At 40.8% G+C, this 24,119-nt stretch overlaps 1 protein-coding gene across 4 annotated transcripts in view; it reads left to right on the plus strand.

Annotated features, from left to right (window-relative positions):
• RERE (arginine-glutamic acid dipeptide repeats) overlaps positions 1-24,119 on the plus strand; it is a 401,076-nt gene that overhangs the window by 151,664 nt on the left and 225,293 nt on the right. For all 4 annotated transcript variants that reach the window (XM_075121005.1, XM_075121006.1, XM_075121004.1 and 1 more), the window contains exon 3: positions 11,661-11,731. In XM_075121005.1, coding sequence (XP_074977106.1) covers positions 11,661-11,731 — 71 coding nt within the window. The remainder of the gene's footprint in view (positions 1-11,660; positions 11,732-24,119) is intronic.

Genomic DNA, 24,119 nt, shown 5'->3' on the forward strand with positions numbered 1-24,119 from the left:
AGATATTTGTGTTGTCCTCCTCATAGCTATTCTATTTATTGTGCTAAGTAAACAGTATGTGCTTTCAGAGATTGTGAAGATTATATCCTTGTCTCAAAGAGCTTATATGGTAAATTTGGTCCCTATTTAATTCTCCCCCCCCAAACCCTTAAACTTGCATTACATTTAAAACAGTGAAGTAAACCAGATCCTTCTAATGAGACTATTGCTTTGATTTCCAGGACTTCTCAGGAGACTGTACCCTTCTAGGATTCCTCTGACCAACACTATATTTGTATTGCAGTACTGCCTAGATGCCCCCTTTTTGCTGAGCACTGGACACACACACAATAAAAGATGGCCCCCGTCTGAACGTTTGAGATGAGGGACAACAGGGGTATGTGACAAATAGGAAGCACAAGGTTACAGTGAGATGATAGTGATTAGTGTAATAAGCAGTGATCTCAGCACATCAACTGGCTGGCCATTATCCCCATTTTCCTTTTATGCTGAAGTTGCTAAGAAGGGAGAACGTTAAAGATCTAACTTAATCTTTTGAGAACATTAGACTTTCAATGCTATATATCTGATGGAAGAGAAAATGAGAGGGACTCTGGACAGTAGGCAGAAACTGGGATGTTAGTGCTGGGAAAGGTATTTATGTTGGAGCTCAAATTGCTTTCAGCTAGACTTCGAAAGCTAAGGTTGCGACTGTTCAAGTGAAAGCAGGAGGCTGTACATGTTCCATGTCGGTGGCTTTCAAGGAATATATTTTCTGTGGAAGAAAAGTGCACTGAGGAGAGCCTCAGGCTTTTATGCTTGGATGATGCAAGTGTTGACTCATATATTAACTAAAACCTGCAAGGCTCCTAACTGTGATGGTGTTTACTGTGTGCAGTACGTTATTAAAGGCAGAAAAGCTTCATGTGCTGAGGTTTATATTCTTCCTTTTACAAAGCCTACGTGTTTCTGAAGCCTACGTGTTCTAGCTCTGATTTTTTAAAGGGTCTTTTAGCACGTAAGCAATATCCTTTGGAATGGGGACACCTGGGATGATCACCACAAGCTCAAAGGTATAATGAATCAGTGCCATGTGTAATGGCAATGTTTTCTGGCTCCAAAGGGTTGGTGGGGGAGATTTAACAGATAGTAATTTAATTTATAATGGTTCACATGAAAGAAAGAAAGAGAAAAAAAAAAGTAAGTAGGCAGGTATACTGCTTGCAGTAGACAGGCAGTGAATCCCATGGGCTACACCATAGGAATATTAGTCCTTTTTCATTGCAATGATGTTGGCTATGAAGTCTTCGCCCCCTCTCTTCCCCCGCCCCCGCTATAGAATCTGCCAAGTGGTGGGTAATAGTCTAGATCAAACTATCTATCTTTACCATATGTCTGAGGAGAATGCCTCCTGCTGTAAGGCTTCTTCCTTGCACTTCACTGAGAAGATTAAACAGATTCACAGCAATGGTGCTGGAATTGTGGGATTAATGCCCATAACCTAGAGGACAGATGTCCCATTGCTGACGAACGGTAAATTAGTGGACAGCTTCTCCAGCCCTTTACTGACCGAGTGTAAATGCCTCCTTGAAGGGAGGGCAAGCCTTTTTCAAATAAATAACGCTGGGCCGCAACAGTTTCTTAAACTTTCCCTTTAATGCTGTTGCAGATGTCAGCAGAGAAGACGCTTGTACCAATGGTGATGTGGGACAGAGGTGGTCAGGAGCAGATGAACAGGTGGAAAGTGGAGGGATAAAAATGGAGGGCTGTGAAAATAGGCACAGAAGTCTTTAGAATGCAAGGATAGTAGTTTTGAACTGGTCCATGAAAAGAACAGGAAGTCCATGGAGAAGTTGCAACTTGGCACCGTTATTGCATGCTTCCCATGATCCTTCTCCATGCATGAGGTGGACAGAAGCATTCTGTTCTGTGTGGCTGGACTGTAGATAGCTAGCACTGGAAGAAAAAGATTGCAATAGTCGGAGAATGATGTGAAGAAGGTAATAGACATGGAGTCGAGTGAGTGGCATTCATGGGCATTTGTTGCACTATCTTATTCCATTTTGCTTTGCAGCAGATTCTGCTTGATGAAGTTTTTATGCAGATATATGCATTTCCCTTCTTGAGCTGCAAGGTGTCAGTAGCTGTAACTGTTATTCCATGTCAAACTATGTCCTGGAATGATAACCTGGGGATTTACTCAACCTAGAGGTCTCAACATACTATATTTGAATGGTTTATTTGCTGTTATGGTCCATAACTAACTAACAAAATCATCCAAAGCACAGGACTTGGTGGTGATGGGGGACTTGAACTACACAGATATCTGTTGGGAAAATAACACAGCAGGGCACAGATTATCCAACAAGTTCTTGGAATGTATTGGAGACAGTTTTTTTTATTTCAGAAGATGGAGAAAGCTACCAGGGGAGAGACTGTTCTAGATTTGATTTTTGACAAATAGGGAGGAACTGATTGAGAATTTGAAAGTGGAAGGCAGCTTGGGTGAAAGTGATCATGAAATGGTAGAGTTTGTGATTCTAAGGAATGGTCAGGAGGGAGAACAGCAAAATAAAGACAATGGATTTCAAGAAGGCAGACTTTAGGAAACTCAGGGTAAGATCCCCTGGGAAGCAGTTCCAAGGGGAAAAACAATTGAAGACAGCTGGCAATTTTTTAATGAGACATTACTAAGGCCACAAGAGCAAACTATCCCACTGCGTAGGAAAGATAGGAAGTATGGCAAGAGACCGCCCTAGCTTAACCAGAAGATCTTCAGTGACCTAAAAATCAAAAAAGAGTCCTATAAAAAGTAAAAACTAGGTCAAATTACGAAGGATGAATATAAACAAATAACTCAAATATGTAGGGACAAAATTAGAAAGACCACGGCACAAAACGAGATCAAACTAGCTAGAGACATAAAGGGTAACAAGAAAACATTCTACAAATATATTAGAAGCAACAGGAAGACTAAGGACAGGGTAGGTCTGTTACTCAATGGGGGGAGGGAGGGAGAGAAATAATAACAGAAAATATGGAAATGGCAGAGGTGCTTAATGACTATTTCGTTTCGGTTTTCACCAAGAAGGTTGCTGGTGATTGGACGTCTAACATAGTGAATGTCAGTGAAAATGAGGTAGGATCAGAGGCTAAAATAGGGAAAGAACAAGTTAAAAATTACTTAGACAAGTTAGATGATCTGTCTTCAAGTCACCAAGGCCTGATGAAATGCATCCTAGAATACTGAGGGAGCTGACTGAGGAGATATCTGAGCCGTTAGTGATTATCTTTGAAAAGTCATGGGAAGACGGGAGAGATTCCAAAAAACTGGAAAAGGGCAAATATAGTGCCAATCTATAAAAAGGGAAATAAGGACAACCCAGGGGATTACAGACCGGTCACCTTATCTTCTGTACCTGCAAATAATTAAGCAAGCTTTCTTTGGCAGCATAACAAGCCTTCTGGATAGGGGGGAAGGGGTAGACATGGCCTATCTGGATTTTAGTAAAGCTTTTGATGCTGTCTTGCATGACCTTTTCATAAACAAACTAGGGAAATTCAACCTTCATGGAGCTACTATAAGGTGGATGCAAAACTGGTTGGAAAACCGTTCCCAGAGAGTAGTTATCAGTGGTTCACAGTTACGCTGGAAGGGCATAACGAGTGGGGTCCTGCAGGGATCAGTTCTAGGTCGGGTTCTGTTCAATATCTTTCAGTGATTTAGATAATGGCATAGAGAGTACACTTATAAAGTTTGTGGATGATACCAAGCTGGCAGGGGTTACAAGTGCTTTGGAGGATAGGATTGTAATTCAGTTTGTCCAGATCATTTTGGAGAAATGGTTTGAAATAAGGATGTAATTCAATAAGGACAAATGCAAAGTACTCCACTTAGGAAGGAACAGTCAGTTGCACGCATACAAAACGGGGAAGTGGCTGTCTAGGAAGGAATACTGCGGAAAGGGATTTGGGGGTCAAAGTGGACCCCAAGCTAAATGAGAGTCAACAGTGTAACACTCTTGCGAATACATCCCAGAATGATGTTCGCTTTGTTTGCAAGAATGTTGTAAGCAAGACATGAGAAGTAATTCTTCCACTCGACTCCGCGCTGATTAGGCTGCAACTGGAGTATCGTGTCCGGTTCTGGGCACCACATTTCAGGAAAGAGGTGGACAAATTGGAGAAAGTCCAAAGAAGAACAACAAAAATGATTAAAGGTCTAGAAAACCTGACCTATGAGGGAAGACTGAAAAAATTGGGTTTGTTTAGTCTGAAGGGAAGACTGAAAGGGGACATAACAGTTTTCAAGTACATAAAAGGTTGTTATAAGGAGGAGGGAGAAGAATTGTTTTTCTTAACCTCTGAGGTTAGGACAAGAAGCAGTGGGCTTAAGTTGAAGCAAAGGAGATGTAGGTTGGACATTAGGAAAAACTTCCTAACTGTCAGGGTGGTTAAGCACTGGAATAAATTGCCTAGGGAAGTTGCGGAATCTCCATCATTGGAGATTTTTAAGAGCAGGTTAGACAAACACCTGTCAGGGGTAGTCTAGATAATACTTAGTCCTGCCATGAGTGCAGGGGACTGGGCTAGATGACTTCTCGAGGTCCCTGCCAGTCCTATGATTCTATGTACGTATGTCCATGTAGTGAGATGAATAGCAGTCTGGTCATCAGGCAGGATTCGGCTGGAAATTAAGTGGTCTGTGGATTGTGCCTCACATAATTACCAGAAGTGGGCAGAACTTCACTTACTAGCAAGATGACAGGTTTCAGAGTAGCAGCTGTTAGTCTGTATTCGCAAAAAGAAAAGGAGTACTTGTGGCACCTGAGAGACTAACCAATTTATTTGAGCATAAGCTTTCGTGAGCTACAGCTCACTTCATCGGATGTATACTGTGGAAACTGCAGAAGACATTATATACACAGAGACCATGAAACAATACCTCCTCCCACCCCACTCTCCTGCTGGTAATAGCTTATCTAAAGTGATCATCAAGTTGGGCCATTTCCAGCACAAACCCAGGTTTTCTCAACCCCCCCCCCCCAAAAAAAACAACCCCCCCCCCCCACACACACACACAAACTCACTCTCCTGCTGGTAATAGCTTATCCAAAGTGACCACTCTCCCGACAATGTGCATGACAATCAAGGTGGGCCATTTCCAGCACAAATCCAGGTTTTCTCACCCCCCACCCCCCCCACACACAAACTCACTGTGTGTTTGGGGGGGAGGTGAGAAAACCTGGATTTGTGCTGGAAATGGCCCACCTTGATTTTCATACACATTGTAGGGAGAGTGGTCACTTTGGATAAGCTATTACCAGCAGGAGAGTGAGTTTGTGGGGGGGGGGGCGGAGGGTGAGAAATCCTGGATTTGTGCTGGAAATGGCCCAACTTGATTATCATACACATTGTAAGGAGAGTGATCACTTTAGATAAGCTATTACCAGCAGGAGAGTGGGGTGGGAGGAGGTATTGTTTCATGGTCTTTGTGTATATAATGTCTTCTGCAGTTTCCACAGTATGCATCCGATGAAGTGAGCTGTAGCTCACGAAAGCTTATGCTCAAATAAATTGGTTAGTCTCTAAGGTGCCACAAGTACTCCTTTTCTTTTTGCGAATACAGACTAACACGGCTGTTACTCTGAAACCTGATCTGTAAAGGGATTCAGAAGGAAGTAAATTTGCTGTGTGAAGGGCCTCCTCTTTATTGTATGATGTTTAGTTCTATCTCCTCTTTTGGCTTTCTTTCCTTTTCTGACGAATGGTGGTGTTTGCAGATGCTAAGAGGCGGCAGTAGGCACTCAGAGACACCACTGTGCTAGTATTAAAGTGGTGAGAAATGATGAAGCCAGACAATTCAAAATGAAAGCAGACTCTCTTCAGTCATAGCATGGCTTGTGCTAAAGCTTCACAAGGATCTGAAATCACTGAAAAATGGTTACAGTAATTAGTCCTGGTTAGCATAAGGATAGATTCCATTGTAGACTTAGAATGAACATATATTTTTGTCTGTGGATTTTATTCTCTTAGTGATAGAAAGAAAAAGAAATGTGGTGCATGACAGGTAACATGGTGGCATCCCAGTTTCAGTCATTTAATATTTGTGAAGAGCTTCGAGATCTTTTGAAGGAAGACTCTTAAGTGTGAGCTTTTATTTATTACATAGATTATTCTCAAAAAGAAAAGGAGTACTTGTGGCACCTTAGAGACTAACCAATTTATTTGAGCATGAGCTTTCGTGAGCTACAGCTCACTTCATCGGATGCATACCGTGGAAACTGCAGCAGACTTTATATATACACAGAGAATATGAAACAATACCTCCTCTCACCCCACTGTCCTGCTGGTAATAGCTTATCTAAAGTGATCAACAGGTGGGCCATTTCCAGCACAAATCCAGGTTTTCTCACCCTCCACCCCCCCCACACAAATTCACTCTCCTGCTGGTGCTAGCCCATCCAAAGTGACAACTCTTTACATAATCAAGTCGGGCTATTTCCTGCACAAATCCAGGTTTTCTCACATCCCCCCCACCCCCATACACACACAAACTCACTCTCCTGCTGGTAATAGCTCATCTAAACTGACCACTCTCCAAGTTTAAATCCAAGTTAAACCAGAACATCTGGGGGGGGGGGGGTAGGAAAAAACATGAGGAAACAGGCTACCTTGCATAATGACTTAGCCACTCCCAGTCTCTATTTAAGCCTAAATTAATAGTATCCAATTTGCAAATGAATTCCAATTCAACAGTTTCTCGCTGGAGTCTGGATTTGAAGTTTTTTTGTTTTAAGATAGCGACCTTCACTGTTTATGGTCCATTACACACATAATATTTTAAGCTTCTTCTAAAGAAATATATATATGTATTTGTACTGCTGCAGCAGCTGCTGTTGGCTGTCTAGTAAATATGCATTTTGGTATAGGTAAGTTTGAAAATGTATGTTGTATACCTGAGGGATGGAAACTCCTCCTCCGCTTGGCACCCGCGAGAGACTCAGGTTCATAATATAAAAATGAATTAGACTTTTCTTTTAAAATGTGGATTTTAGTTTGCGTATTCATATCCAACAGACAAATCCCTTGTGTGAATCTGCCTGCTGCACGTTCAGTCTGTCATGCCGAAAGTCTCTGTTAGTTTGTTTTGTTAAAAAAGATTACTATGAATAAGCAGTGGCAGATTTTTCAACATTAGTATATTGGCTAATTCCTCCCCAGCCTCATCCCCAGCAACATAAAGTATTTGTCTACTAAATCATACTGATTTAAATCCATGGGTCACTGACATCATGTTGTGGATTCTCAGGGAGGGAGGTAGACAGAGAGACTGTATATCACTTGTTCTCCCAATGATGATCCACCCCCCATCTGCTCTGTAATATTACGGCAGTATAAAGGAGGCAAAAGTAATTTAATGCACTGGGTTTGGTTGTTTATATGTGTCCTCCTTTTTTAGTATTGGAATTATTTCTCTCACTATGCGTAGGTCTTGACATTTATTAAGACTGAATCTCCCCTGGGTGCCTGCAGCCCCCAATCATGTATTCAGGTCACTTTTTAGTTAGGTTCCATCCGCCTGTTTATTATGCTACCCTTCTGATGTTGGTGTCATTCATAAATTTGATCATTAATTAAATTTACACCAGATGAACATTCGTCAAGGGGAAAAAAAAACGCGGTTGGAAGAAGTTCTTGTTTTTTTGTTGGCTTTTTTGACACTGAAACATTTAGAAACCCCCCCAAAGATGCTCTGACCTAGACTGGGTTGTCAGAGCCACTAGTATTACTGCTAGAAGATGAACAGATGCTCCACCACTAAGATAGAATCCTCTCTGTAGATACATGGGAATGCCCTATGGACTATAATTTGAAAAAACACTGGTTCAAATCACAATAGCATTTGCAGATGCCTCTCAGTGAATGATAAAATGTTGTTATGCTAGAAGAGCAAAACACATCTCAAATTTTATTTACATTTGTGTCACTTAAACTGCTGATGCTCATTTTCAGCTAACTTGAAAAATAAAAAGATAAGAAAAAAATTAGCTTCTTGCCCTGAGTCTGACATGCCAAATTCCCAGTCCAGAACATTGGAGTCCTAAACCCCTGAAGTTAGGAGTTTATAATGGGGATGTCGACACAAAGCTCTGCTATAATTTTCTTCTGACTTTATCTTATAAATGAATTAAGAAGCTGGGTCAGAACAGGGCATTCTTTCAATTTCTGTTGTCAATTGGAGACAAGCTTGACTGATGCCGATAAAATTATGATTTCAGACCACTCCAGATTCTAATTCCTCTGTTTTATGTCTTTCTATAAAATAAGCAATAGGTTTCATAGCTTTTCTTTTTTCTTTTTTAAAAAAATAACACCTTATGCCAAGCTCATTTGACTTTATCAAATGCTGCCACAAAATGATTCACAGCAAAAGTCCTGATGGATAGCGACTGGCGTGATAGAGTAGCCTGTTTTACAAAGCATAGTGTTGCGTGTAGGAATGTGGCATATGGATTCACAGGCGTTGTTGGATAAGTCAAGTTACCATGGTTTCTTTGTAAACACTCAGCAGGAAGTGACTTTTTGTTCAATAACAAGGCATTACCGTTTAATTAAAAAAGGAAGGCTGGTACACTGTTTGTGGGGATCCACCAGCCCAGATGCTAGATTACTCCTGTATGGGGTACTATTATTCAGGCAGGATTTAGCCAACCAGAACTGAAAGTTTGTTCTTTGCACCATTGCTATACAGCTCATCCTGTCTCTCTCTCCTGCAAATTCATGTTCCATTTTTCTTCAGTGAATTTAACTTTTTATGCGCACGTGGCATCTAGCAAAGAGAGAGTGCTTTTTAAAAAAAAGGGGGGGTGGGAGGGAGGGGGTAGAAAATGCTCCATCCATTACCTTGTGGCTTCAAGGTTTTTTTGGGGGGCCTGAACACCACTTAAGTGGATAAAGCTACGCCAACTGCCCCTGATAGTTGAGCTCTCATTCTGGCTGGAGTTTGTTGTTGGCAGGCTTCAAACAGTTGCAGTGATTGCTTTTAGCTATTTGATACCTTACAAATCCTTTAGGAATATGTGTCACAATGAGCAGCATTTGTCAGTTTGGGAGTTTCTTGCAATGCAAAAGGCAAGGTAACCCTCTGTCTGAGTTAGATACTTTTGTGCTTAGACCTAAACTTGAAGTCTAAGCTCTTTCAGACAGGAACATTGTCCATTCTAGAGGAAAAGGCCGTCATATGGATTCATGGATTAATTGAGGAGCCTAATTTTTGCTTTAAGTTCTCTTTAACTGAATGTGCAATTTCAATATCTTGCTGGGTGTGCTTGAGTGTTCAAGAGGAATAGGGTGAGATTATTTTCCAATATGCTGTGGCAAGCGGGCACTGGTCTGCCATCACTGGTTAACGGGGAAAAAATTGATGTTTGATGTTTATTGAATGGGTCTTGCCTGATTGAGGGTATTTGGGGAGGAAATACTCTGCATCTGGGTTGGTGGACCCAAGACCTAACCACATTAACTTCCAGGTAATAATCCCTTCTTGGATTGATCATTTTTTTAAATGGGATTTAAGTTTTAGGGGAATGGCAGTTGGCCGAGGACAAAAGGAAATGCATGGAAATATGCACTAGCAATCTGGAAAAAAGCGAGTTTGGGGAAGTTCAGGATATACAGGGGAAATTTGGTTTACACTTCAGTTTAAATAGTTGGTCCAAAAGTTAAAGCCATTTCAACTTGTACCTTATGTCCCTGCCACACCGGAGGATACTTTCTTTACTCCTTATTTAGGTGTTCCCGGTATGTACAACGTAAGTCCTATGGTCACATGAAAAGTTCCTTGCTAGGAAGCCCAGCTGGATGGATGGTTTTGTGGTTATGGCACTGGTACTTTGTGGTACTTAACAGAGTTAATTCCTGGCGCAAATGTTCTCTGTGGCCATGGCAATTTACTTGATCTCTGGGTGCTGCAGTTTCCTATCTGTATAATGGAGATATTTAATTTTTTCCCCCCTCAGACTTTTGTCTATGTAAACTGTAAACTTTTTAGGACAGGCTTCCTCTTCTATGTTTGTACAGCTCCTAAAACGCTGGGGCTAGTGGGCTACTGTGAAACAATCAATCATCTGCTTTGTAAGGGTTAAGGTAACTTTATCTAATTGAGTTTATCAGAGCCCTGCCTCATTGTAGCCCCCTGCATCAGTTATCCCTTCCCCAGCCTTTTTCTATCTCGTTTGTGCCATGTATGCGTGGGACTCCACTGCCTTTTGCCGTGATACTATTACAGTCTAGCAGTATTGGGTTAGGTTAGTAGCAATTGCATGGTAGACCACCAACTAACCTAGGAACTGGTGTTTAAGAAGGTAGCACTTTCTTTTGAGGCATTATGTTACTACCACATTTTGAATGAGATGTAAAACCTAGGTCCTCACCAATTGCAGTCAGAGCATCTATCATAGAAGTACTAGAGCCTTTGAATGTGGTGTCTTGGTCAACTTCCACCTTTGATGATCATGTTCTATCTATCTAGATTCTTACTGCAATTTCAGTTGTTTTAAGATACTGATGTTGAGCAGTTGCTGAGTTTTATCTCCTGAGGTGACTGCATTTCAGTGGTGGAAAAAGTGATTTCTACCCGAGTGAAGTTTGAATATAGCCTGAATAGTGTTTGTAAAGCACTATATTCTCTGTCAGTTTAAAATATTTATTATGATGATGCATTCATAAGTGTAGAAGAGCTAAAACTGCAATAGTTTTCCCCTCATCTTTTTTCTTTTACAGTTATTAGGAAATAAGACAATGGGAGAAAGGCTAGTTGTATTTTGAGCACCTGAGGTTTTAGTAAGGTATACACCTTTTGCAGAAGTGTGTGTAGATTCATGGAAAATCTGAATAACTAGTTGTGTGTGAATATAAATGAAAAAAGCACTGAGACGATCTGTGAAATATTTCCTTGACTTTTGGAGCAACATCTCTGCTTTCTAGCAAGCTGTGTGTGGATTTTCCCATTTCTAAGGTCATTATCATTAACCAGGCAATTTTCTCCATTCAGTGCTGTTTTTTCCCCCTAAAACCATGCTTTTGTTGTGATTATTGCTGGGATTGTGTTTGTAACACAACAGATCTCATTTTACAGCAACGTTTTAGTGTCCAGTTGTCAAAAACAAAAATAATTACTCAGCCTCTGTCATGTGAAATGTAATTTGAGAAAGCTCAGTTCTTCCCTGAGGAAAATCTAATTTAGTTTACTCCATTCCAGCTATGATTGGTTGCCTTGGTTTTCTTTACAATTAGAAAAGAAAATATGTTAGTGTTAAGTTTTTAATAGTGAGTTAACCAGAAGAGCTTTGATTAGTTTCCTCTCTTGTTTTAGTCTGGTCCATAGGTTATGACCTCATCATTGTATTAGCTAAATTCAGAAGTCTGGTCTGAGTTCATTTGTTTTCTGAACAAAACATAACATAAAAATTCACCTTTATTTTAATAAACTACTACTTTATTTAGAATGAAAATTCTAGCTTCTATTTTAGACCAAGCATAGCATATTTACATTTTATATAATAAACATTGTGGTTCTCTTAGTTTATACTGTTTTCTTAAACGTGTCCTGTTTTTATTCTTACTGTCTGAGGTATAGAAATTAATTGCCATTATTTCAAATTATTTCTTTTTCAAAGATTGCGTATATATTGAAAGTCGCCGGCCGAACACCCCGTACTTCATCTGCAGCATTCAAGACTTCAAATTGGTAAGCAGTGTTTTCCATGTTTTTTCTTAACATGGTGGTGATATTGCACAATCTTTTACTCCCTTTAACCCTTTTCTTTTAGTAATACTCTAGTAACTTTGTCACTACTGAAACAATGAAGTGCCCTCTACAGGCAGAGCTGGTTGGTTAGTTGGGACACACAGAGAACTCTTCACAAGGTTTTATAATCCACATAGCTACCTTTTGTACTTCGAGTGCTCTAGGGAGGAAGTGGTACAGTAGTTTACTGGTTTGCTGGAAAAGCTGATTATAACATTGTCTAGATACTATACTGTAATGATAAATTCTCTATAAATAAATGCTGAAGATGGAGTTGTGGGCTATCAAGAGTTGTGGTTTGGTAGCCTGTTGGACTATGTGGATACAGGACTTGAGTTGAGATTTAATGACTCCCTCACTATCTCCTCCTAAGGACACTTGTCATGAAAACTGTTAGATTAAAAAAAAAAAATTCAAATCTCCTTTCAAAACCTTCGGTCTTAAATGAATTTTTAATTCAAGGACACATCACCACAGTAAGAACTTGAGAGACGTGTGATGTTGTCCCCTCCCCTTCCCCCAAATCCATAGCTTTGTAACATAAAATAACTTTAAGCAAATCCCTGTGCCGGTTTTAAGTGGGCTACACATGCTTATTATCGTGATACAATACAGTAGGAAATCTCCACCTTCCTTCTCCAGGTGGTACAGCATAGGTGGCATCTATGTTTTTCTCAGGCCCCTGTTATACTTAAGAGTAATCAGGGGGAGTTAGATAGAATGAGGTCCTTAACTGAGAATCTCCTTTATTTCAGCTGCTTTTGTGTCACAAATATTTATATCACTTAAAAGTTAAAGCAATAAATAATTACAGGCCCAGGGTGACACATTCCTTGTTTAGATTACCTACCATCTGTTTCTACTAAAGGTTCTCTTTCCTTTCTCTATCTGCTCTCTCCAACCCCCAGACCCCCAGTTAATTTTGCAGGGCTGCAGTGCGGAGGAACGTGTTCTTTCCTTTTGCCTGTTACATTGATGGCTTTCTTCTTCAATATTTATGTCCATGCTAGTTTTCTGTTTTTCCAGAGGTCTCCATTATTTACAGTATCTATCCTTTCAGGTAATTTTTCACACCCTTCCCTGACTTCTCTGAAGCCTAGCAGCTACCTGTTTGTTGGACTTTTTGTTATTACTTAAACATTTGCTGCTTTTCTGTGATCTCTAACAAGTACAATACGGTTGCACCATGAAAAATACTTAAGTGTATTTTTATCTACCAGGTTCTAAGAATGCGTTAAACCCCATTTGTACAATTTTTGCACATTAGCAGGTGCCTTCATGTTTCAGCGGAATCTCTCATGAAATGCTGAATTACAATGTGATAGTTGCCATTCTGGATAGAAGTTCCTGCTGAGTTACAGTAATTGCTCAGGGTATTAACAGCAATAAAAGCTGAAGCTTCTGTTGTCAGTATTGGTCTAGTACAACACATTAAAGTTGTCTGCAAAAACAATGTGGGAAGCAAAGTGCAATATATTTTGATCCTTTAAATAAAAACAAAAAAAAACCAACCACCATCTCACACCGTGTTTCTTACTTTTGTTTTTGTTTTGAGGTTCTGTATGCAGCTCTCACTTGCAGGGATGTATAATGGTAGGAATGCTGCTGATTCCTCTTTATGGAAGGAATATAGTTGCTGTATGCCTGTCCCCTTCACACTGTAGGTTCTTTAATTCCCCTGATGGTTTTGTCAATAAAATTGGGGGCATAATGAACGCTTAAAAAGAGACTGATGTTGGTTTTACTAACAGAAAATGGATCTGCAGTGTTTTTGTCACGGTTGATCTATTTGCTGAGGAAAGGGTAGTATGTACAGTGGAAAGGACACTTGATCTCTCTGCTATGCCAGATTCCAACAAAAAAACACAATTTTGTTTTGCCCTTAGCAAAACATGTCAAGTGAAGCAGGGAAAAAAAAAAAGCAACAGCTTTGAAATGTCACCAACTAATTAAGTACATTATCTTCTTGGTTATCATAAACTAAGTGTGGGTTTGGATGCATAGCTGACAGTTTTTTACTTCCTTAGTAATAACCCTTTTAACTTGTTGGTTCAGTGATTTTGGTGCAATCCAGGCACAGAACTTTTCCCTAGTTATGTTTTTATACCCAGAATGGGTGCGGGAGGGGAGGAGAAAGGACCATTGACCATGTGTGATGGGTTCGGTCACAGAGACCCCCCTTGGGACTGTCACCTGATGTGCTGGAATTACCTTTGAGCCCATTTTTCCTGCCAGCCTGGGACTCCAGAACTGTGCCTTGTTGAGCCAGACATGCTAGCCTGCTGCGACAGAGACCCAGGTCTGGTCCACACCCCCAAAGCTGCAGGCTATAACCAAAAACTGCTCAGCAGGTCACCTGTCTCCAGCACCCAGACACCCAGTTCCCAATGGGATCCAAACCCCAAATAAATCAATTTTACTCTGTATAAAGCTTATACAGGGTAAACTCATAAATTGTCCGCCCTCTATAACACTGAGAGAGAGAGAGATGCACAGCTGTTTGCTCTCCCAGGCAGTAATCACTTACTCTGGGTTAATTAATAAACAAAAGTGATTTTATTAAGTATAAAAAGTAGGATTTAAGTGGTTTCAGGTAATAACATACAGAACAAAGTAAGTCACCAAATAAAGTAAAGCAAAAACATGCAAGTCTAAGCCTAATACATTAAGAAACGATTACAGGTAAAATTTCACCCTCAGAGATGTTCTGATAAGTTTCTTTCACAGACTAGATGCTTTCCTGGTCTGGGCCCAATCCTTTCCCCTGGTACAGTCCTTGTTAGTCCCAGCAGACATCTTAGGGGGAAAGTAGGGGTGTTCTCATGACTGGCAGCCCCCTTTGTCCTGTTCCACCCCCTTTTATAGCTTTGGCACCAGGCAGGAATCTTTTGTCTCTCTGGGTCCCCACCTCTCCTTCTAAATGGAAAAGCACCAGGTTTAAGATGGATTCCAGTATCAGGTGACACGTTCACATGTCCTGTGGGACCCCAGCCTCCGTTCTTCCAGGGATGGCCCGTACACGCACCCAGGAAGGTTTACAATCAATTGTCCTAGTCAGTGGGAGCCGTCAAGCTTCCAAACCACCATTAATGGCCCACACTTTGCATAGTTACAGTAGGACCTCAGAGTTCTACTTCATATTCCTAGTTTTATACACAAGAATGAGACATTCATACAAATAGGATGAACACACTCAGTAGACTATAAGCTTTGTAATGATACCTTGCAAGAAACCTTTTGCATAAAGCATATTCCAGTTACATCATATTCACACTCATCGGCATATTTCCATAAAACATTATGGAGTGCAACGTCAGAATTTTCATATTACAGATGGTGACAACAGGCTCCAGAGGTGAAGTAACCTGTCTAAGATGACAAGAAGCTCTGCAACAGAGCTGAGACTAGAACCCAAGAGTCTTCGTTCCTGGTTCAGTGTCTTAGCCCCCTGACTAATTAGCCAGTTCTTCTGTGGTTAATTACATGTGGAGAAAATGTGCCAGGCATTTACACCTGTGGATATGGTTACTGAAATTCCCTTTTCATTCTAAAAGCTTAAATTGAAAACAGATTTGGGTCTTCCAATAATAGGTCTTAAATCATCACTGTTTTCCTCCCTCTTCCCGCACCAGATTTCAAAGTATGACACCTGATAATTTCAATGACATATCCAAGCCTTTCTCCTACTTAAGAAGAAGAAGAAGAAGAAAGGAAAAAAGGCTGCTAGATAGACTCCTAGAATGGCTAAGATTTTATGTTGAAAGACTCCCTTTCCACTTCAATAAAGCTTGATCAGGATGACTAACTGGGGAATTAAAATTTTCTTGCCTGTCTCACCTCTGTTAAAATTGAAGCGAATTAAACAAAAAAAGGGGTGGGGGAAGGATAGGATGACACCCAGCTTGATGGATCTGTATGGACTGAACTGCCATTGCTGCCTCTGGAAGTGATAGGTTCACATGGCAAGTGTTATGGATTGTTTCAGAACAGCCTATACTCTAATCTCTAGATTGTGCTGCCTAGGAAAGAAACCAATTGTCCTCCCCTCACATGCTCTTTCGATCTCCCACTGTCATAGCATGTACGTTGTTATGTTTTCTCACATTAGTATATTGCACTTAAATTACAAGTCCCTCTGTTGACACTTTAAGATGAATCAATTCAGCTAAAAGAGATACTAGAAGAATCTCTTTTCATTTCCTGAAGAACAGTCCCCTCTCACCAATGGCCATTAAGTCCCAGTGATAAAGCTTTAGTTACTACTGCTGTTCTCTTTGCAATCTGTCTCTACTGCTGTGCTGTTCGTGATTTTCTTTCACTTGGACATCTACAATGTTGAGGAGCTGGTTCATTCTCTCCATAAATTGTTCCTCAAGTGTTATTGAGTCTAGGAGCAGCAGCAGACTTGGTTCCAAAGCTCATTGTTACAGACTTTACTTGAGATCAGAAGCTAACTCTTCACATTTTTCTATGGCACCTGGAAATCAAATGGGGGCTAGAGGAAAGAAAGTAGGGGAGATCACAAAGTGATTTTGCCTTTCTAGGTGCACTGTATTGGAAATGGTCACAGATAACATTTGTGCTCTCCTGTGTAAGGCATTTCAATGATGGCTATCTCCTTCAAATATTCAGTTATGCATAAAACTAACTATAAATGGAATTGTAAAGTAAAGTATGATGTGTGCGATGATCTAAAGGTAAACCTGTATCCTCCGGAATAAAAATGCTGGATGAAATCCTGGCCTCATGAAAGTCACTGGCAAAACTGCCATTGACTTCAGTGGCATCAGGATTCTGCTCCCTCTTCGAGCAACAGCTGCTTGAACTTCTAAGAATAAGGCTTCCATCCACAAGCTGAGTATGGTCATGCCATGGACTCCATTTTCTTTTTTCTAAGTCACTTATAAGCCAGTTCGATATCTTTGCTTATGTCATAAGCAGCCTGAGTAGCCTCATGGGTTTCAATGGGACTACTCAATATGCATAAGAATATCAGTCTGGCCCTATTTATTATATGCCGTATCATGCACTTACAGACAACAATTGTTGATTGGTAAGATTTTTGAACCAAGAAGTTTTTTAACTTAGCGTCCTTGGTGGCTTGTATGGTGGCTATTAAAGATTAACTTCTAGCAGACAACGCCTCCAACTTAATAGTCTTAGTATCTTTTTTGTAATATTTTTTATTAATCCATACAATCTTTGCTTGGTTCTGGTAATCTGTCTGTACTCAGGACAAGTATCTTTCTTCTATGATACGTTAGGTCATGCTGACCTAGAACTGGCATTCATAGTCTCATATGGTTGTGGAAAACTTTTGTGGTACAAAAGACGTACTGTAGTCAGTTACTGCAAAGCCAGATATCTGTTACACCTACCTAATAACTCAGCACAAAAATAATGCACTCAAAGGCCAACTCTGCGTTGGTGGTGCCGGGCATGAGTAAAGGTTGCTGTCCTAGCCTGGGGTATGAACTCACTGGGAGCTAGATTTTCAGGTATTATGGTGACAGGCATTGTGCCCTTGCCAAGTGGGAAATGGTATGCCTTGGGCTAACATTAGTTAGGAGCTCTTATCACAGGGAACTAATGCCACGTGACAGCCTTTTCTCTCTACCATTGCACCAATGCAGTATGTAACGCCAGCTATCACTGTAGGAATCAAATTATCTTTAAAAAGTACATTTAGGGATTGTTTATGGTTTAATGACTCTTGAGAGAATGAACGTGAACTAAATATATACCACTGTGTCAAAAACTTAACAGAAATACCAATCTGTCATGAGATTTTTGGGAGGTAACTTACTTTCTTGTTCTGGAATACCTTCTAAACATGATAACTGATCCTTTAATGAAAAGTCTCAACTTTTTGTTGAAAATTACTTTGAGGAAATTGGGGTTGATCTGAAGGCAGAGGGTGGTTAATAGAATGTTGCTAAGGAAAAAAGGATACGTGAGGTAGAAAGGGTTTAACAATATTGCTTGTTTTTCAGTACTAGCATCTCTGTTCCAATCATGAATTTAATAAATGTTTCACTCAAATTTGCTATGAAAGGGCCACATTTTTTTTTGCAGAATTTAATTGGATCAAAGTACTGCACTTTATAAGGCCAAAGGAACAAGAAAATATTCATGTAACTGTATTTAAGCTTCAATAAAAGTGAAAATTCAGCCACAAATTGCTTAATAAATTCTCAGTATTTATATCTCAAGCTTTGAAGATGGCACAGTTGGTGAACTAAAAAACGTTAACTGCTTGGTGTACCTGGTGGTGGTTTACTTTGAGTGATCTTCTGTTGAGAGCATTAATATACTCAGCTTTTGATTGAGGGATAAGAAAACTCTCTATTCATGATCAAATTCAATATGAATGTAGTAGCTGATATTGCGTGTCTTTCATTGAGGACTACATCGTCCTAGGCAGAGGGATTTGATGATCTAATGGGTTTTTCCATCTTTGATTACCATGATTCTGATGAGAATTTGTGTTCAGCGTGGGTCTGAAGTACATACAGAAGGTCCTTCACCAGGAAGGATGGGTTTGGGGTTGAGCGAGGGAACAGAAAATATATTTGCTTAAAAGAATGCTGCCATGGGATTTATGAAATAGACTTTTTGCTCATTACAAACATGATTTAGAAGTTTGAAACTGGAAATAATTAACCAATTTTTTTCTGCAGTTGAATGAATACACATTGGTGGTAGTTGAAGGGTTGTTTGTGAATGCCAGGCTGCGGGAACTGAAGTATTTATCTTTGGGGTAGGGAAGGAAGCACAAAGAAAGACCATTAACTTTACAAATTGGTTTTAGGCCTATTGACCATAACGCTCCCTTTCAAATAGTCTCTGTATATCCTCTCTGAGGTCTTTACTTTTCACCTACTGCAAACACCTCTTTTAGGACTGTCCCTCACAAGGCCTCTTCAAATGCTCTAGATTCTGGAGCAGGGTGGGGTGCATATTCCAGCTTTGGAAAATGAAGGCCGCTTAGGCATTACAAGAGGACACTTGTACCCTCCACTCACTTTGCAATAAATCTTTATGCTACCCAGCTACCAAGAATCATGCCTGTATTTTCTAAAAGCTATTAATTTTTTTGAAAACATTAAAGTACTGTTGTGATAATCGAGCCTACAAATTTACCCTGATTGTGAGCTTAACTGTAAGAAGAGAGTGTAGGTGGAATGGCACAATAACCTACAACAACAAATGCTAATGGGAAAAGTTGCAAAAATGAGACGCTGACTTAGTACAAACAAAAAGGCAGACTGATATTGTTCAGGGACTGTGTTAAGATTGAGTGCTAAATAAGAGGAGTAGAGGACCAGGAAATAATGGATCAGAATTGGTGTGTTGCAAATTAGGCCTAATTGGTGGACAAAATAATGAAGGGATGGGCTGTTCCACTCATCACTTCCTTTTGGGGTTCTTAAAAAAAACTGGTAGAAAAGCTGACTGCAGCTGAAGTGAACTACACCATCATGACTGCCATCCCCACCATCTCCTGGGAACCTGGACCATCTGGATCTTAATTCTGAGAAATCTTCTGACCAAACCAAATCACAAGAGAGGGCCAGATAACAACATCACCACCTCCGCTGGCTCCAGCTAAATCCCAGCCAGCTGGGGTATGAGACTTTGTCCCCCACCATCCCTTTTCCTCCATGTATCCTTTTTGTTCCCTGCCTGATTTCTTCTTTCCTATCTCTCTCCTTTTTCCTTCTGTATCATAAGAATCTGTCTTAGCCAGCCAAGACTGCATGTTTTGCAATATTGCTGTAAGCTTGTGACCAGCAAGAGGCAGCTAAAGGCAATGTCCTAAATAGCCCAATGCTAGTACAAGTTTACCAGGTCTCAGAGTGACTAATAAGATTGTGTACTGTCTCTGTTTTTCCCCCAGCAACGAGATGGCAAAGTGGAAGTCAACGTCAGAGACAGAAGCTGTATTTTCTATCTCTGCTAGTCGTCCGTCTCCCCCTATTTTGCATTAAACCAAGCCTGTGCTCACAGAACCCAAGTTCTAAAGATACACTTTGCTTTCAATTTGGACCGAACATGTACCTAAAGTGAGAAAAAACAGGCCAGGTCTTGGGAATCTTCATTGTTCTCCTCAGCGGTTTCATCCTATTGAGTCTTTACCATGGGCCTGATTTTTCAGAGGTGTTGAGCATTCACAGCTCCCACTGACTTCAGTGGGAGTTGTGGGACCTCAGCACTTCTGAAAATTGGACCAGGAGGTTCTTAGTATTTGCCTCGTTTGGTATTGTATCGTGTAGGGTTGCTTTCTCTAAGCTGATCACATGGAAGCTAGAGGTTGTTCCTGCAATTCACGGGCTGAATTTCCTTGTGAATGGAACTTCTCATGGAGCTGCAGCTGATTTACTGATTTGGTACTGTGGTATTGGTTCACGTTTTTAAGATTGATTTTACTGTTAGGATTCATTTTAATGTTTGGATTTTAAGAAATTGGTTAAACTTTGAGATTTGTGTGAGTGCATGGTATGAAAAGATATTACAGAGAAACTGAATACCATCAATTCATTTGCAAGAAAAATTTTGATTTTTGTGTATTTGGTACAGTGAGGAACTGAGATTCTCCACAGCGTGTTTGAATATAAGAACACTTAAGGGAAAATTCAGTTCTGTTTGCATGCAGATTCACAATGGGACATTTGAGGGAGGAGGAGGCAGTTCCTTTAATTAACTCCCCACTCCCACATGAGAGAGAGAGAATTCCTCCCATGTGAAATACCACACATTTTTAGGAACCAAAACAATGAGTCAGGGAGTCAAGAGTAAGGCAAAACTCAGCATTTTTAAAGGGTACTGTTTTAAATCTCAGACCTTATTTTCATTCCTCTGAACCCTGCTCAAAAAGATCAGTAGTAGTTAGAAACTGAGAGTGAGTGCAAACTTTCACTTGCACATTTCAGCTGCTGGCAGCCTGCTGAGATCTACCAGTGCCAGGTTCAAAAACCAGCTGCATGTTGTAGGAGCCTTTTAGCTCCTAAAGTTGGTAGGATTTCAAGGTGGAGTTAAAAACAGCAGAGAAAATACTTTCAACAAGTTTTTCCTGCTGCGGCTTGTTCCTTGACGTAACAAGTTCTTGGAAGGCAGATAAGCAGTGTACTGGCCCAGTCAGCGTGTCTACTATTCAGTCAGATTTTGACTTTCATGATATTAGTAAATTTTCTATTCCCTTTCGGCAGTTTTTTTCTAGCTCTTTTTTTCTATAAGAGTTTTACTGCATTTTCCATGTCCATGTTGCTTACTAACTAGGATTTGCTGAAGTGATTGTAAATTTTACTCATTATATTGATTTCGGCAAACTTTTTGTCTTTCCATTAATTCTGGGTGACTGACTCCCTGCAATTGATTGCCAATATTTCAGTTAGCAGCACAGGGCTGTGTATGCTGAAGATTTAAATGTAAAGATGATTGGTAGTCCTCTCCCAAACCCCCTCTACTGTGTTTCAAAGGGATTCTATAGGAAGCCCATAAATCTTCCTGCAGTTGAAACAATGCAGCAGAAACGTAACTTTATTGATTGTTCTTTAAAGACGAGGAGTGTTGCCAAAACCATTTTGGCCTGATCTGAACCAGATCCAGTTGGCAAATCTTCCACCAGGCACGGAGATCTAATAAATTCCACAGGCGCACACAGATCTAATACAGTCTAATGATAGAGCTGTGGGAGAAAAAAAATTGATTATAGGGTTCCAGACAATATCATTAACTTTTCTTGCTATAATACACCAGATGTCTTCACTAATAGACTATTTTTTGTTAATTTAGCTTTTATAGAATCCCATTGATCATTTAAGTTTCTTGATATAAGTGTTGAATTATAAATTGTAGTGTGTGTATGTGTGTGCACAAAAATGACAGCAGAAACTCTCAGGTGTCGAGCATATACATGTCCATTTGTAAATACTTGAGCAGAAATTAGATTATTGTGACAGGAACCTTAACTTTTTCATTACTAACTAATAGCCTATTGTGTCTAATGTGTTCTGTTGAAGGAATGGTGGAGGGTGAGGAGAGGGAAGCTGAAAAATAGTCCATAAGAATGCTTTCTTGATCGGACAAGGATGATTTTTCCAGATGCCTGCAGTACCAGGTTGTTTAAATACAAATTACATGGCAGTGAAACAGACATCTTTGCCAAAGCAAAACGATGTGCAGTGCTGTAAAACGGGCTTAAAGTGAACATTTGTTTTCTTTGTAATGGAATGTACTGCTGTACTGCAGTACATAGTTCATTTTTGTTGCACCTGTGTTTTTCTCCCTTAGGAGAACAAGATGCCCTTGTAGTTGAGTTGGATCACTTACAGTGCCCATTTTTAGCCAGTGCTTTTGGTATGCTCTCAAGGCAGCAGTTTTGTTGAAGTGACACATCACAGAATTATAAGAATGCAAAACAGTGCTGCTGTGGCTCACTAGCTCTTGTATTTGTGTTAATTCTTCTTTTAGTGCTTGTCCCTATGTGTATGGGTGTGCATATGCTCCATGGACATGAGACTGGAGAATTCTTGTAAGCAGTGTCCATTGGTCCCCACCTGTGCCCTTTCTCTCCTCATGCTCCTATCTGAGGACATTGAGAGCAGTGTGGATTGACTGCCTCTTCAGTTCCTTCTGCCATGTGGTCTGAGTCAGAATCTCCAGTGTCTGGAGCTTCTCCATTTCTTGAGCTTGATCCTGGTCTTCAAACTTGTGGTGTAGTTAGTGTGAATCGTTTTATTAGTGTAGTTAATGAATGATAAGTATCCTCCACCCTAAGGACCCCTTCCCCTTCCCCCGTATGGGAAATCCTGGGCTTTAAATACTATCTCCTGTCCCTGCACTTTCTTGGTCAGTGATGACCACCAGCACTGCCTTTGTTGACTCAAAGAAATGTATATCTCCATCAAGTGCAGTGTCTGTCACTCTTTCCACAGCTGGAACCAATAGGTGGGAGAACATGGCTTAAAAAGCGCTTCATGGAGAAAGCCAGAGGCCTCACTCAGACCATGACCAGAGTCATTGAGGAGTGTGCATTCTAGATGAGATCTGACATGCATGCAGGAAAGAGCACAATCAGGAACCCTTTGCCAGGGTTTCCTTGTGAGAACAGGAGACATTTTCATAAGCACAAGAATGGGCACTCCTCTGAGTACATTCTGAAGAGGACAGATCCCTCCCTGACCTGTCCAAGTTGGAGGAGCCTTTGTACCCAGTTTGCAAGGATTTAAGATGTCCTAAGGACAGTGATAAAAGGTGCATAGGAGCAAGGCTTCACTGGTACCAGGCTACACACTGGCAATGATTCTGCTGCGGTACTGTCCAGTTTGAGATACCAAGAACCATCAGTACCATCAAAGAGCACCTGACCGGAGACTCATTCACTGGTGGTACAGCTACATCCCTATATGGATCTGCCAACCAAGAGCTTTTGCACATGGACTCCAATGGGACAGCCAGACAAGACCCTGGGTACTCTGGGGAGAATGTAGATATGTACCACTTCATAGGGGATCTTTGTTTTCCTGGATCAGCAGCGTTTCCTGTTGTTGAGACCTATCCTTGCCTTGGAGGTTTTGATCCCATCAGGAGAAATGGGCTATGGGAAAAGAAGTTCATCACCGAATTCTCTCTAGTAGCCATGGTTTTCCTTCAATAGAAAGGATGACATTGCCAATTGAGCTGGATCTGAACCTTTTATCCTTGGGAGAATCAGATGTACTGGAGGAACTGTTATTGATTTCACCGACGGAGAGGAAGCCAGATAGGAGATCAAGAGCTTCCTGGAACCAGCCTTGTCCGGTGGTTCCTCATGCCTTGGGGACCTTCACATCCCAACTTTGACCCTTCATACAGGCCCTGTTAGGGCCCATGGGACTAGTACATATGACACCCTGGGTCTTTGCCATCTGATAAAGAGTCATATCACTTCTTCCCTTCCTGAGTGCAACTAGAACGTCTTCCTGAACATGTAGAAGAGGAGGGGTATGAGCAGGATCCGCCAGTATTGTCAGGGGTATCGTCCTTATCTCCTGTTTAGGCAGTTGCCCCAGCTTTGTTGTCTCCTTTGGACAACCAAAAGCAGTTCCAGGCACTATGGAGGCTATGGAGGGTGGTGGAAGAGTTCCAGATTTCTTTAGAGGAGGTCCAGGACACACAACATAACCCTCTGGACATTTTGCAAACCATGGGATCCAGCTGGGAAAGGGCTATATGGCATACACTAGCAACATGCATCTCTGCCCTTCATGGGGCAGAGAAGCTGTGCTTTGTCCTGGCAGAAGGAGCTGAGTTTTTATTTACCCATACTACACTGAACTCCAAGTAT

This window comes from Caretta caretta, chromosome 18 (assembly GCF_965140235.1).
Source record: "Caretta caretta isolate rCarCar2 chromosome 18, rCarCar1.hap1, whole genome shotgun sequence".
Classification (NCBI taxonomy): domain Eukaryota; kingdom Metazoa; phylum Chordata; order Testudines; family Cheloniidae; genus Caretta; species Caretta caretta.